General features: G+C 39.7%; 1 protein-coding gene across 4 annotated transcripts; it reads right to left on the bottom strand.

Moving 5' to 3' along the window:
• Window positions 1-921: 921 nt before the first annotated feature.
• On the bottom strand, window positions 922-11,259 carry POU1F1 (POU class 1 homeobox 1; the record flags this gene model as incomplete). 4 transcript variants are annotated; one of them, XM_083855600.1, is made up of 7 exons in its annotated part: window positions 922-1,435; window positions 3,313-3,373; window positions 3,949-4,113; window positions 5,650-5,895; window positions 7,333-7,446; window positions 8,335-8,484; window positions 11,118-11,259. In XM_083855600.1, the coding sequence occupies 7 exons, from the start codon at window positions 11,257-11,259 to the stop codon at window positions 1,222-1,224; spliced, it is 1,092 nt and encodes a 363-aa protein (XP_083711726.1). In that variant the 3' UTR covers window positions 922-1,221. The 4 variants fall into 4 exon arrangements, with proteins under 4 accessions (XP_083711726.1, XP_083711727.1, XP_083711728.1 ...); XM_083855601.1 differs by having other exon boundaries at window positions 8,335-8,400; XM_083855602.1 differs by lacking the exon at window positions 7,333-7,446.
• Between the last annotated feature and the right edge of the window lie 5,334 nt (window positions 11,260-16,593).

Raw genomic sequence — 16,593 nt, 5'->3', positions numbered from 1 at the left:
ATTTTTTTAGAAAACCAGGAACCTGATTTCCATTGCTGATACGCTTACAGTCACTGTAATAAGTATCAGAGATAATTTAATGTACACTAGAGAGCGAGCACTTAACTTGTACATGCTGCTCCTAAGTGGTCTTGAACATTAAACTCCTTTGGCTTTCTGTGGGCCTATTACACAGACATTTTCTAAATCATCAGGTTTGTTTTATGGAAAAATAAAATGTATCTGGCCAGTACTACTTGCGTGTACTCACTTAATTTCAGTCCTGGGAAAACTGTCAAAATACTTATATGGTAATGGGCTAATTCCCATAACAATGAGCAGGGCTGATGAGATGGCTGGATAATCTATCCCTGATGAGTACTACGGTCATTAATTCAGTTTTCTCAGTGCCTGCCTGATAGGTGGAGCTCTGGCACTGGTATTTTCCCCCTCGATTATCTCTAGGCTTGAGGATGACAAATAAGTCAAATAAAGTATGTCCACACATGGTTTTAATCAGAAGTACAACAAAGAGAAAGACCAATGTAATAAAACACCCGATAATTATTTTTCTTCCCCTCAGGCCACAAAGTCTTAAGGTCAGATAAATTGTATTCCTGTTTTCATAGCTAAGCCTACCCAAACCAAACTTTGAGGCACAGAACAAATTAGCAAGAATTACCTTTGATAACAAGCATTCTCCAAGCCACTTCTACTTGACTAGAGTTCAAGGCAGTCAAATGTTGGGCTGAGACAGAGCACCCAATAGGAGCAGTGTGACACCTCTGTCTTGGTGGGCTCACAGTGCCTTAATTAACAACAGCAAAATCCTTCCCATGCTACAGCAAAGCTTTGCAACCTTTCTGAATGTACAACACACATACATTTAGTTATTAATTTGTACCACAGAGGCAAGGAAGGCACAGCACAGGGAAGCTGCAGCTGCCTGTGAAATTTGGGGAATGTTCCTAGTCGAACAATGTGTGATGGGTTCCTTGCAGAGATCTCCAACTCGTTAAACAAACACTGCAGGATTTAGTTTGCAACATTTTACATTAAAATTGGGTCTTCCACAAACACTGTCTGAAGTCAGTAGCTTGTAGGAGAAACGAGGGATTTACTGATTTTTCTCTCTCTCTCTTTTTTTTTTTTTTTTTTTTTTTTTAAATTTGGTAACAGCACAGTATTTACAATATTTACAGAAAAGCAAAACAGAAATCTGCATCAGTATGTAGAGAAGCTTCACCGGCATTCGTGGTGCTCCTTGATAATAGAACTGAAAGCATTCTGGTGTAAACTGGTCTTCACTCTTTTTTCTCTTTGTCTTCTGTTGCAAAACCAAACTCTCACGACTTCTTTCTCAAGATTGAGCCCCTCAGCCATCCTCATAATTTCCTGAGAAGACGGCTTACTTTGTTCTCCAAAGTGCCTCTCTAGGGCTTCTTTGGCAGCAATGCTGGATACAGGGGTAAAATTTCACCTTTAAAAACTTTTCTGTACATTCAGGCTTTCACCACTAGTTCAAGAGAAAGATCAAGTAACAGCACTGAAGGCAGTGACTTGATTTATTTCATCTTTCTCTATGTAAAGGAAACCTAAATCACTAAAAATACTCTCTAAGTTCTCTGCTGACAGGAGCAGTATGACATCACACAGAATTTTGGTATGAGGTGTTCAAAAGGCAAAAATAACCAGTGCAATTACAGTGTTAATTATAAAATATTTGTGCTTCTTGATATTATCTAGGAGACACAGCTACTAACTAGTTATGAGTAGGGTCACAGGAATTCGAGCAAGCCTGACCACATTTTGGCACCAGCAAATAAATGCACATCAGTGGTGTTACCTGGTTGTATCAAATCATTTGGGTTTACAGAAAGGAAGCGCTCCATCACTTATGTTTGGGGGAAAAAAAATTTTGTGGTTTGCTTCTCACTAATTATAGAGACAGCACTGGAGTATTCCTAGAAATCACAGAGATTATGGCCAGCTGTTTTAGCCATCATCACATTTTCCAAATGTCTGCCCTCATCTGTTCCTCAGAGTCAGCAGCGACCAAAGCTGAGTGGTTCTCCAAACAGAATAACTTAATACCGTTATTTTTCCTTATTTTCAGATAGAATTTGCCTCCAATTTCTGTTACATAGTCTAAAAACCACCTCTGCGACATGCTTGTGTGCCACCGGGAGGCAGCCTGAAGTTTCAGCAGTAGCTGTAATTTCTTTGGACACGAGAGGGCACTTCATGCATTATTCTGGGAGTGTGGTACAGGTATTTGCTACAGAAATACAGGATCTCCTCCAGTTCTAGTTATTTCATCTGTTGGTCTTTCATTTACAGGTCAGTTTTTCAATATTTACTAAAGTTGAACAAAACTTGGCTAATTAATAGCATGGGGTTCTGTACATACAAAAGTATAGAAAACATCATTACTTTGACTAACAACTTCTTAGGTTTTGAGCAAAGTATGAAACATAAAACTTTCCACAAATTCAAATTTAGAGGTTTTTGCTGTGGTCTAACTTAATTTAGTTCATGGGACTTCTCCACCCCAAATTCACCCCTAATTGAGAAGCAGTCCTTCAGAGGAATCTTTAATTAGAATCTGGGATTTCTAAAATAGAAGGAAGAACTTCACACTTTCATTTTGACATTTTGGTAATTTTTTTTTTTTTTTTTTTATAAAAACTTTTTTCCAGCCTACTCAATTTCTATATGGAGCTGAGACTCAAGAGGCAGTAGATGCTGGCCACCAGAGTTTTGAGAAACAAGAAAAGGAAGTTTCCAGAACAACTCTTGTTTTTTCCCTTTAATTTTTTGAAGTGTCTCTTTGGAACTTCAAAGAATTCAGTGACAGGAATGCAACAGGACATACCAAAGCTTTCTCTCAAACTTCCCAGACCTCAATTGTCTGGCAAATTTATATGGGTTTTTACTGTATCTAAATCTATATGTTTATCCATTCACCATAATAAATAATGCCATTTATTTTTGGCACAATGTAGAATCTCCCAAAATGAAAATGAAGTGCTCTAATACCTTATTCACTGCATAGATAGAATAAATTTTGACTGAATTAGAATAAAATATATTTTCATGTGAAAGGATGTGGTTGAACAAAAGTCTTTAGTTGGGAAAAAATAGTACCTTTGGACTGAATTGGGGGCCCGGAGGGTTATGCTGGTTTTTTTCATTACAGTGTTTCCAAGTATTGAAACTTTCAGAAGCACAAGATGTAGAGATTCATTAATAGAAAATAGCACTTTGACAGAAGAAAAAGAAGCATCTTAACCAAAATTGTTTCTAAACTGTAATGACCTTAATATTTATTACCTTATGGTGGTTCTGCGCTTCCTCTTCCGTTCATTCACTCCAACTTTTTCATTGTACAAAGCTGTATTAAAAAAAAAAAAGAAGAAGCCAAAGAACAAAAGCTGGCAGTTACATTCCACAAGGACTGGAAAACAAGAGCAATCATTTCCAGAAAAATTAGTCACTGTCTTCAGAGGAAGAAGAAAGCACAAGAGAAAGTGCTGCTGAAAAAGAGGAGCATCACACAGAGGATGTTTCCATCATTAGGATGGTTGGCCATTGTTTTACCTCTAACTATGAATGGTTATAGGCAGAAATGGTTAGAAGCAAAAGTCCTTTGCTAGTGAAAAATCCCTGTACACTGCTAAATAGGCTGTCCTGCAGATCCTGCTCTGGCTCTCTACTGGAACTGGTTTGCTGGGATGGGACTGGAAGAAATTTCTTCCAGCAGCCCAAGAGATGTTTCCAAGCGTTTCAGTTTTCCCCTTCCATGCTCATCAAAAAAAGAGATAACTATACTTTAACAAAAGCACACCTCAGCATTTAAAGCTGGTCAAACAAAACCTTTAGTCTGCAGAAGACATGTTAGTCCTAAAATGTTTATATGGGATTCTGCTTGAAGTGCAAATCAATATTTAGAGGATTTCAGCTCTCTACCTCCCACTTGCTCTGCTTCCTCCAGCCACTTGGACAGGATGGATTTCAGCTTGCAGGCGTTCTTGAAGCTCAGCTGCAAGTTCTCAAACCGGCAGATGGTGGTCTGGCTGAACTCAGAGCCGTGCACAGCAGCCAGAGCTTCCCCTACGTTGGTTTGTGTATAACCTGCCAGAAGCAAAGAGGAAAAAGCAGCTTTGAAGCTTTCTAGGAGGGTTACTTTCCTTGAGATGCTCAGCCCTTCACTGCTGGCCCTCGTGGGGACAAGTGTGTGCTGCAGTATCTGCAGGCTGAGCTTCCTGCAGAGGTGTCTGAGCTCACCCCAGAGCAGTGTTCAGTCTCCTGGTGGTTCCTGTGGAGTGTGACACGGATTTAGTGGAGTTTCACACTCCAGGATTAGGGATTTGAGAAGGATCCAGACACCCCATATCTTTCTGTAGATGGTGCAATGGCAATAAACTAATCCCTAGAGGCACTGCTGGTCTCCTGGTATTTGTTGCAACAATTAAGTTAAAGTCATCAGAGAAACGCTGCAGTTTCCATGAAGACTCTGACTTTGTATCAGCAGCTCCCTGTTCATTTCTCTGAATGTGGATCTGCTGTGGCTGGGGGTCTGGATCATCATATCCCTCCTTTCCTGCTTTGGTACCAGGACAAGGCAGGATCTCTTTAGGCACTCAGTGTCCCATGAGGCACCTTTTAACCTCCTTTTTGACTGCACTAACCCTGCGTCTCTCAGACCCACAGCGCTGTTTTGTCTTGTAAAGCTCAAATTTACATTATTTTTCCTGTGCATTCTGCATTTCTCCCATTCTACAGGCTCCACGTCATTTTCATGCACCAAAGGAAGTTTTGTTCCCTCAAAAATTCAGGATGAAGATGCAGGGATAAACTATGTGTGGCCTGGCAAATGCTTTCCATTGCTGTGGCTAACATCAAGTACAGGATATACAGGAAAATAGGGCAGTTTGCAAATATTTTTTAAACCCTAATTTCTTTTATTTCAGTTTAGACTGCAAATTGAACATAATGGCTTTCTAGCTATTGAGATAGTGCACACATAGCCCAAATAACCTTATAATTTGTTTTAGATTTATAAAATAAAAGCATTCCCTATAGTATTGATGCAATGTTATAAGTGATAATGCCAAGAATCACAGGGCTCAGCCCACGCTTGTCCTCAGCAGTTATCTCACAGCAACAAAGATATCAATTGCTTCCCAACTGTGTCATGGCATGAAAAAATAAACCAGGAAGAGAATCTTCCTACTGGTGTGAAGGATTTCCCATGGATGTCACTCAGTGTCTACTGAAATGACAATACACCATCAGATGAAACATTCCATGGGGAAGAGGGTGGGTATGAGAGGTTAGAGCATGGCCTGCCCTAAGTTGCAGATAATTTGGAGCTGTACAAAATATTGCACCTGACACGGAATGGAATTTATTGAACAGCAAAAATTTTCTCCTCATGTAACACAAATAATTTAAGGGCAGGATAGCTTAAAGTCCCTTCCTGCAAACTAGAAGCTGAGGCTCATTAATTCCATGCAAGTCTTCTAGGAACGGAGAAAGTTTTGCAGGGCAAGGCAGGATCAGAGTTATGATCAGCCAACGGCAGAGGCCAGACCATAAAACACTCGGAAATAATTGGGCTCTCACTGGAACCTTTCAGCCTTTTGCTCGTGGACATAAAGCACATACCCAGTTTGATTCGCCTCAGCTTGAACTCGTTGGCGAATTTCTCCAGCTCCCTGATTTCAGGGGAGTCCATGTCCACGGGGTCCTCCACGGACTTGCTCTTCCTGCGGAACTCCTGCTTGAAGTCTGCAGCCGCGGGATCATCCGTGAGGAGGGGCTGGGCCATGGGGGTGAATCCATGGCCAAGGGCACAGGGGCTTGCACTCAGGGCGTGCTCTGGGAATTTGTACAGGCACGGGGTCAGGCCACCTGAGCGAGGGCAAAGGGAAAGCTCATTGCAGTGATTCTCTGCTGCTGCACAGTAAAAACCTCCCCCCGCCACCTGGTAATGCTGGTAATGTTAATTATATTGATGCCTTGGGAGGGCTGACCTGAAACAGAGACTGGAGACTAAAGTAGGAATTTATTGAAAGGCCTCCAGGATACACCTTGGGCAGGACAGGGCCTGACCAGGGCTACACCCAAGGTAGACTTAGAATGGTCAGAAAATGGCTGAGCAGTCACAAGATCTTGCAATTTTATAAGTTTTGGTCCATTTGCATATTGGGATTTAATTGTCCAATTACAGCTCCAGGCTGTGAGGTCCCATCCTTCTTGTTCCTCCCTTCAGTCGACCCTTGTTTGCGCTTTTGGGCCTGAAAGTTGCCCTTGGTCTTCAACAGGAAAAGGATTTGTTTTGTCTCCCTGCTCTGTGAAGAGAGCTGACTGACACTGAATGCGAGGCTCAGAACTGCACCCCTAGGCAGCACAGAATCTGAAAAATATGGAAGCTAAAACTTAAGGCATCAATATAATATACAGAAGAGAATCTAGGAGTGAGAATTTCCTAGGATATATTTTTCTCTTTCTTGTCTCAACACACGGAAACCTATCAACAGCCCCGTTCACCAGCCACAGCCATCCTATTACTTAGCAAACCATGAATCACTTAAATAAGAGGCAAATGACCTAAACTTACACAAATAAAATTCCATGCTCTAAGTTAGAATTAAGTGGCACAACAAGATGGATGGATCTGTGTTATTTTGAGTCACTCTAAAATTTGCCAGCCTCTATTTTCTGGTACAAAGAATATTTCCATGTAGATGGCATTTGATGCTCAGACAAGATACTATCTTGGCTTGGCTGTAGCATAAAATTTCTTTGAGGAAAGTACACAGGTAAGAGCTCAAAGAAAAAAAAAAACAAGAAAAAAAAAACAGAACTCATTGAGAATGATCCTTCAAAAAAGAAATTGCTCAAGGACAAAACAACTATCTTTTGCTACCTTTTGCTCACAAATGTCTGACTTCAAAAGGAGATTCAGTTAAGAGTGAAAGCTGTTTTTTCCCTAGATATTGTACATAGAGCTAAAAAGTCTCTGACCAGATGGAGACATGGGGGGAATTATTGGAGAAATATTAACACTCCTCAGTATATCTGGAACAGCCAGTAATTTCCAGGTCCTCAGGTCATCCTTCTCAATTTTCTAAACTACACAAAACTGTGTAGAAGAACTCAGAACTTCATTAACCTCTCACTGCTTCCTCCATTTATTAAGGTTAGGCTTTTCTTCACTGCCACAAGTACTCCTATCAGTGTTGAAGGTTCTAACCCCATAGAATTATCTTATACACTTCAGACAGGATAACCACAAAAAAATTCTCAAAAAAATAATGAAAAATACTTGAAAAGAAGGGGACTTGCTTTGCAAGGTGCTGACACCATTTACCACGTTGGGGTGGGGCATGCTGCATGTCTGTAGGATGCGAGTCTGGGAGAGACTTGCTGAGAGCATCTCTGGAGTTGCAGACTTGATGCCTAAGAAAATAAAGCGAGAAAAGAAGATGAAAATAAGAAAAGAAAAGAGAAGAATAAAAATGTATTTATTTTGGAATTAAAGATAATTAATTTCTGAGCAATATAATTTATTATTACTTATTAACCTTCCCAGGGATCTGGACAATACTAGGAATGTTTGCAAAAGACACAGAAATGCGTGATGAAATAGGAGCATTTGGAAATTTGCACACTACAGAGGAAGTATACACTCTGTCCCTATGCAGATATATTAGTTTATGCTGATTACTCTAATATTTCCTTAATCCTTAAATGAAATAAAATTCTGAGATTGATCTTGGATTGTTCCCAAGTCCCAGTTATTTCCTAGGAATTATGTTAATTTGGTTCACGTCATTACCTCAGTGACTACTACTTAAACTTGCAGAGAATAAAAGTGCCTTGCTCTTACTGAGCTTGGGACAGGGAAGAATGAGCTGGATGCTAGCATGCATTCATGGGTGTAAAAATCCATGATCACGTGGACGATCTGCCTGCTGAATTCAGCTATCCCTTCATTATGCCATCATTTTATTGTACGGCTTCAGCCAGGGCTTCATCAGCCCAGGTACGACTAATACACAGGTGTATTGGGTATGTCACTTTTGGTCCCCCAAAAAGTGATTAGAGGTGAGCAAAAAGAACAGGACTTTCCCGGCCTTGTAGGGAGACATAAAATACATAGTAATTTCTAAGAGATGGAGATGTTTGGGAAACTGGCCACTGGCCCCTAATTTCCCAACCCTTTTTCTAACGCCTTAATCCAAACACCTCCTTCTTTAAACGATTGGCTTGCATTGGTCCCTCTAAAGGAGAGCTGGCTAAAATCCACATGCTGACAGCTCACCTGGCTGAGGGTTGGCCTCTTACCTGCCATCACCCCGTAGGTAGAAGGCTGATTCCCATAGTGACAGGAGGGCACAGAGTAGTGAAGGCCTGGCCAAGGGTATCCCAGCGTTGTCGTGGCAAAGCCAATGCACCAACAGGCACAAGTTGGGAACAAAGAGAAAACAGATGAGACTTGTGAGAATTCAAGATTCAAGATACGGCCTTTACACTTGAGGCAGGCAGTGCCTTCTCTGCAGCTGTAGCTTCTTCTGTGAGTATTTAACACAGAGACACAACCATCAGGTTAACAGGGACCTGTCAGGGAGCACTGCCACTGAAATAGTGTGACATCTTCTGAGGCAGGACTAGGAATTGTCATGCTGTCTCTTGATGGGTCGCTTTTAGCATAATCCATGGGCATAACCCAGTTTACACAAACTGCTGAGCAGGGGAAGCATTGCACTCCTAAGGAGGAGACTTGTTCCTCTCCTCACACAACTTCCATGTGCTGGTTCATTCAATCTCACACAAAAACTAATTCTGTGATCTCGGGAAATTGCCTTCACTGTCAAGCAAACCCTGCAGTGAATGAAGGCCTGGGTTTCCAAAGGCAGCAGTTTGGGACATTTGCTTTGATGTGTCCAAAAATCACCATTTCTTGAGTGCTAGGAAACAAAAAGCATTTCAGGGTGCTTTGGCAAGGTGGTAGAGAAACAAGATGGATTCCTCTAAAAAGTCAGGCCTAAATAAACATTTTCCATCACCAGCACCAACAAACACACTGTTAATTTATCTCCAGTGTTTTCACAGGGGTATTTTGGATCTGTGCTCAGTAATAGCCAGTGCCTGAAGAATGAGACCATTTTTTGCTGAATGCAATATAGAGATATGGCTGTTTCTCATGTATAAGCAGGAATAAAAATGCATTTACTGACACCTCTAACAACTGCAATAAAACAGAATATTAAAAATTAATGTTCATGAACATTCATATATGTAAACTCACATTTAAAAGAACACATTCATGTTGTTCAAAACAGTCTATTTAATTAGGGAGTAGAATCTTTGGGTTTTACAACAGTAATCATAACAGTAAAATGTTCTGTTAAAATACACTTGTACAGATATAAAATCTACTAACACAAACATGCTTATATTAATGTAGATGAAGTGAAAATAAAGATTGTGTTAATAACTGTAATGCATGTAGAGCAATTCAATTTTTCTGTTAAGATCTGAGTCTTTAATAGTTGCTTTTTTCCCACTATTTCATAATCCACATACTATAACCTTTATGCGTGAAAATACAATTTTTGACTTGCTAATAATGATTTAAAATTTAATAGTGAGGATGATGCTATTTAAATGAAATAATAGCAGTTGAAGTGTTGAGGATACTGCAGAGCATCAGCTGATGACACAGCATACTACTTGAACAGAAGGATTTTCACTTTTCTTGTGATGAAGAATTGTTACATCCATTTTTAAAACTTTTGACATCTAAAATAACTTGGTATTTAAAATCCTTTCACCATCACATTCCACACAAATTCTCCTCACATGCACTAAACAGAGTGGCACTTTTTATGACAATTCCTTAATCTATGTATGAAATTTGTAAATCTTGACACGTTATAATTACCACCCTCTGTCTCTGCTTTCTCAGGGTCATTTTCTCACAGGATCATCTTCTGGATGTGATCCTGCAATCAAAATTTCCCCTGACAAAGACAGTGGCATTTCTCCTTGTGTAGCAGATGCAAAATACCAAACCCTAAACCTGTGGCAGGTGAGCAGATGTTTTGGACCACCCCTCATCATGTTCTCTCCATTGCAAGTCAGATCAATCTGGAAAATACTGCTGGGATACAGATACATAAATTTGTCCTCATACAAAATTTAAATCCTCCTATTCCCTGCCACCATTGCTAACCCACAGCTGTATTTATTTCGAGCCTTTTGCTTAATGTATATGGTGATCCTGTTTTCTGTTACCAATAATCAGTTTTCACTACTTACATGCTTTTTCTTTTCATTAAAATGCTTTATTACCAATGCTTTTCAGGAAAAATCTGGTTTCTTGTTAAGACTCCAAATAAAATTCTAATATTAATGCAATTTCAAATAAATCAACTATTTCTTTTTTGTTGTTCTTGAAGGCTTTCTATCAACAATTCCTATATTCCAAAATCCCACCTCTGCAGTATTAAGGCTGCAAGAAAATTCTCTTTGGCTCAGATATTCAGTGATTAAATAGTCCTAGTGTTTAAATGCATCTAATTGGATTATCTACACAAACATACAAAATTCAAAAACATTGACAAGGTTTCTACTACCCATTTTGAACAACCCACTTAAACCTTAGTCTTGATTCAGTCTGCAATATGCCTTACAAAGCAATGCTTTTCCTTCTTTAAAACTCCCCCAAGCTATATTTACACCTGAGATCTTTTAAATGTATTTCCTATGTAAGGTAATTTATAATATTTTAAATTATGGTTGCATAATTAACAGCCTTTCAAATAATTTACATGGCAGTTGTCATTGAAGATTGTAGTTATATCAACAATTACAGTTCTAAGGTGGCAGCATAATAAAGTCTAATCTTGAACAAACTTAGAGAAAATTACGTATTTAGCTAAAACACAAACATTTCTGCTTTTCCTGTTTCACTCATAATGCAGAGTTTTGTGAAATTGCTTCTACTTTGGCATGTCCCAATCATACATAACACTGATACTGAACACTTTACATACTGAGAACTTGATGAACTCATATATCACCCAAAAATCACAAACGAGAGCAAAAGTATTTTCAAAAAGTACCTGTAGACACAACATTGGTGGCATGGTTGGAGACCTGCAGGCACTCTGCAGCGCTGTGGTGCATTATCAGAGGCAGGGAGGGAGAAGAGTCAGAATTCAAGGGCACAAAAGTGTCTGAGGAAGCAAATGCTTGGCAGCTCATACCCTCCAAGAGGCAAGAGAGCCGCCTGTCCCCTGTTCTACCAGAGCAGATCCCCTAGGATTAATGGCACCTCAACGTCTATTCCAGGATTTTACCTGGATATACACACAGAGGAGGGCTCTGGAGCACAGGGAGGTCGTGTGCAGGTATTTATACCTCTAGGAAATCCCTTTATCCATTTTAATGTTCTTTTCCCAGCAATATTGCTACCCTGCCCCAGAGCCTCCTTCCTTCCCACACAAACACAATACGTGTCCAATTAATGGAGGGGCAAGGGAAGAAGAGGGAAACCAGAGACATGATTTGACAGATATTTTCAATTAGGTCTTTTGTGGAGGACAATGACCAGAAAAAAAAATTAAAGTATCGTCTCCAAAGTCGGTGGCAACAGACAAGTGAGTTTAATACTAAGTAAGTTTCCACAGTTAACACCTGCCTCCAAAATTTCATCCAGGCAATTGTCTGGAAGGCAACCTGTCTGAGAGCTCAAACAGAAGTCTGCAATAGTCAAGAACCTATAGCAAAATAATCTGAATTAACCTAATTCCCAGCAGTTGCACAGTGATCATTTGTCTTGACCTATACCAGGATAAATCAGAGATGTATAATATGAAACAGCTGCAGCCAGAAGGAAGTTTTTGAACATATAGCTTTCCATAAGCATGATGTGCTAAATGTTTATCTCTAAATGTTTATCTAAGATCAGCTCTTGACAGAGTCCATGGTGTCCCTTAAAACTCATTCACAGTTCCTTCTATTAATTTATACTACTGCAACATCTAAAGTCTTCACTAGAAGATCCTAAGTAAAATCAGGATCCTTACTCAAAGAAGAAAAGAGATTTTTTGACATGAGACTGGAATCATTTCGGAGCATTAAACAGCATACAGGTTACCCTAAAAATGATGACAATTTCTGCCGTACACCATAGTCACATATTCTATGTAGATGCAATAAAGGTAGGATTGGTTTGTTACCAAAGGTGTTTGGCCACATTTTGTGTGAAGATGAAAATATTTTTTGTGTGTTTCATGTTCCAAACTGGGTTAAATGTCTGAACGAGAATTTTGACAACACCAACTTCAAATACATGAGATGGGAGCAATCATGTTTGTTATTGCACCATTTTTTATGTGTTACTGCAGAAAAGTGGTATTGCATTGAGCCATTCTGCAGAACCCTTTATATTATCTTAAAGTGTGCTTTGGGAAAGGTTGTGTCTGAGATTGTAAAGAAATTTCAGGATTACTGCATATGGCGAACTGCATGTGTGCTTCAACAGTAGTCATCTACTACTTATACAGGCACTTTCAAATTGCAAAATATACAAAACCCATCAAAATAATTATTGCAATATTATGAAAGTACCTGTCTTCAAATGAATCCCCATCTGCATTACTTTGGGCTTGGCTCAATGTATCCTAATGCCTGTGGATTCATATTCAAAAAATATTTATTTTAACCTTCTTTTCTCCCTCAGCATGGGCCATGATAAATCTAACAGGCGCTCCCCTCCACGTACCAGAGTTCTGAAGCTGTGTGAGAAAAAGAATAACTTTACATCCCTGTCTTGGACAATTCTTTTTTCTCAAATCCCAGCAGGTATCACTGTGGACAGCAATTCAGTAAACAGAAAATTTACAGTTTCACTGCAAACTCTGGACACAAAGAAGTTGCAGCCTGTCCCCAAGTACAAGATGGAGATCACTTCCAGACTTCCATTTCTTCCCCAGGTCAGGAGAAGCCTACCCAGCTTTGCCCAGGTGCTCAGGCTTTCCAGGCTTATGGAGTTCATTAAAGGGAGTGGATGTGGTTTCATGGGTATTGCTCACCCTCAGAAGCTGGGGCTGATTGGGACTGGGAAAGTAAAAAAGAAAGGCACTGAACTTTCCTTCAGAGTGCAGCATAAAGGAGTTCTGTGACACCATTCCAGACACCACCTCAAATGAGTTTTTTCATGCCCTGCCTATCCATTATTGTGTTTTATAGTGTTGAATAAAAAAAAAAATCTAATTTTGCATGTTTGTGCTATATCACCTACCTCTTGCTAATAACTTCATTATCTTTCATTTTGACTATGACCAAGTTCCTTTTGTTGCATTCAGTTTCAAATAAAGGGGTTTTTGCATAATTTTTTGAGGATCCTGGAAAGCTGGATTGTTACCAATACTAGGTATTGGAAAAATTTCCCATTCATCAGACCTCATTTCTAACACGAGCAGCACCTCTCACAAAGCTTAGTTAGCACCCTCTGTGGATACTGTGCTAAGGCTGCAGATTGCCTGGCCCAAAGTTACCCTGTGGCTTCACATACTGTAATTTCTTGGTCAGTTTTAAGGCTCTGCTTCACAGCACACAGTTCAGCTGAAGGCTTCTGGCAGGAATTTCGGGCCACTGGCTGGAAGAGGTCATTCCTTCTCTACACTTACAAGTGCTCTCAAAAGTTCAGTGGGAATTTTCTGCTCCCAAACCCAGACCCTCCATTTGGATGCTGGTAAATGTCACAGTGAATCCCATCTGCTTCCTGCTGAATCCTCAGTTAAACTGGGCTTTTAGGAGGCAATTTCTTCTAAAACGAGGATGGGGAAAATGAAGATTTTAATGACTGAACCTTTTTTACACTGTCCTTTATTGGATAATTCTGAGCTTACCTTAATGTCTTTCCTCAGGTTGACTCCAATACTTATTTCATGTCAGCAGACTGATTCTTTGCCCCATAAATCTCTTCTGATTGAATCCCAAAATAATGAAGAAAGCCATCAAAAACCCAATGAGGGTTTTTAAGACAGCATTAAACTGTCTGTTTTAGTGGCAAAAAGATGGTTCTTCATGGGGCTTTCTCAGCTCAAAAATAGCATCTCATTGTAAAGTCTGAGGTCTGGCCATGAGATAAGCAGGGAAGCACCATCATTTTCATCCACAGGAGCACAGCATTTCTGTTCCCAAGAGATGATTCCATGCTGGTTGACAACATGGATTTCCAGCCTCACCTTTGCCAAGAACCACAAAATTACAAAGAAAATCTGGCACAGTGCAAGCCTTGGCAGCATCATTGATTGATTCATTCATTCATTCCTTTCCCCAGGTCCCCAAGCCTTTTTCTAGATAAATTGAAAACTATAAGGCTTGTTCAAATAAAGAGCTTGCAGAGATGGAAGTCACTATGACAGTCCTCCAGCTGAAATATATCCCACTGAAACAGTCACTCACTTATACATTTACTCTCTGAAGAGGAGTGGGTGTGGGGATATGTCTGTCTCTCTATCTATCTCAATAATGCATCTCAGAGAAGTTGTGGGATTTTGGGAAGTGAGCTTAATTTTTACCCTCACTGCACATAGGGAGGGTGATCTTCAACTCTTTTTTTCCCCCAATAATACTGCAATTTGCATCCTGTCACCCCATATGCTTTTGTACAATGTGCTTGTGTGCAAATATTTCTGTCACATTTCATTTTATTCAGAATACTGAAATTCCCAGGTTTTGACTCTATCTTTCTCTAACTTTCATGGTCATGTATCACTAGGTTGGGTAAAAAAACCTGTAAAACTGCTCTAAAATCTGCATGTTTCTGCACGTTTACCCAATTTTCCCCTTGTTTTTCATATCCAGAAAGTCCTTGAACTGGAATGGCCATGCTCATGTTATTGAAATCCCCACAAGGCAGAGGGATATCATAGATCCATGGTTTACTTCCCACACTGTAAATGAAAAAGACATCTCTAAGTGCATAACACGGTGCATGGGGAAAAAAAAATAAATCTTCTTTCTTAGGTAAGACATAAATTGACTCACAAACTGTCAGTGTATGCCACGGATAGTTTCATTCACAACTGATGGGGAGATGGAGGGAGGATTAAACATTTTCAAGGAAGACACTTTCCCAGGGAGCAGCACAATGCAATTTGCTTTTTAAAAACCTATAGAAAGCTTATCCAGTCTTGCTGCCAAAGTCTGGCTCACTGGAGCCTGAGTAAAACACGTGTGCAATTGCATTAGAGCAAACAAAAGCCTTAAAGCCTGATTTAGAGCGAGTGGGACTACTCGATAAAGACCAAAGAGAACGTAAGATTACTTGTTTCTCTGAGCCACCTGTCCTCAACTGTAGATCACCTCTGCAGAAAAGAGCCCCCTGAAGGTGCAGCACAGCCATGATCTGTTATCTGCAGGGAAAGGTGGTGTTCCCACGGCTCTCAAACAACAACCTGAGCGAGCCAGGGCAGCCACTCTCATCATAAAATATGGTTAAACTTATCTATCAGTGCCACAACCTGAAATAGCAGACACAAATTCCACTGCTTTTCTTCATGCTCCCAATCAGACTGGTGGTCCTCAAAATGATTCACATTGCAAATATACTGATGGAGACCCTGACATTTCATGGAAGTGATCCAAGCTCATTCCAGCCGTATTCCAGTGAAAAACAGGGTAGGATCATAACTGCAAACAGATACGATTAGGACCAGACAGGGGACCCGTACCAGGAATGAGTTTAGTCAAGTATGTAGAAAAAAAATCAACTTGGACTCAACAACTTTAAAGCATTTACAAAATATTATTACTGGCAGTGATTTCACATATGTTAAAGGCCAGGTTTAAAACTCACATGTATTTATATATTAAAACTCACATTTACTCACTTTCAGTTTTCTCAGGACAACGTAACAACCACTTCAGTAGCAAAAAGACTTTTGCCCCCATGGCTTCCTTTGGGAAATCAGAACTTTTCCACAGCAAAAAATTTATAAAAATGTATAAAAAAAATAAATAGTATAAGTAGATTTATATACTGGGTATATAAATTTACACAGTTATTAATTTAAATCCACATTATGCTCTTTCTAGAAACCTAAATTTTCAAGGAGTGCTTTTATTCTTCCCCAAATGTCTTCTTTCCATTTTTCTTATGTCGTTTCAGAAAGGGAGTCTGTAACCCTGGGGAGTTTTCATCATGATACAGAACCATTAATTCTTTCCCAGTTTTGTTTTTCAAGGCACAAGACAAACATTGTTTTCACAAAGCTTTGGTAAATACTCCTGTACAGAGAATGCAGTTCAAGTGGTACTTTGAATTTTGCATATGCACTTTAAAGGTCCCTTCACATAACATAAAATGGAGCAAAATGTGCATCCCCTGCTTCTGAGTTTATACTTCCATTAGCAGAACACTTTTTTTCCCCAGATGCTCTTAAGCAACTAGTCTTGTTTATTTAAAAAGTAAAAGAGGGGGGAAAAAAAGGAAATAAGGGGAATTGACCATTTTCACATCTGAAATGCCATAGAACTACCCCTTCAGACATACCCTGAGACAACACAAAGATGGAAGGAAGAGAA

This window comes from Zosterops lateralis, assembly GCF_965231275.1.
Source record: "Zosterops lateralis genome assembly, chromosome: 2".
In the NCBI taxonomy this organism is placed as follows: Eukaryota; Metazoa; Chordata; class Aves; order Passeriformes; family Zosteropidae; genus Zosterops; species Zosterops lateralis.
Note: the sequence above shows the minus strand (reverse complement) of the source record. Positions and strands in the feature narration are given on the sequence as shown.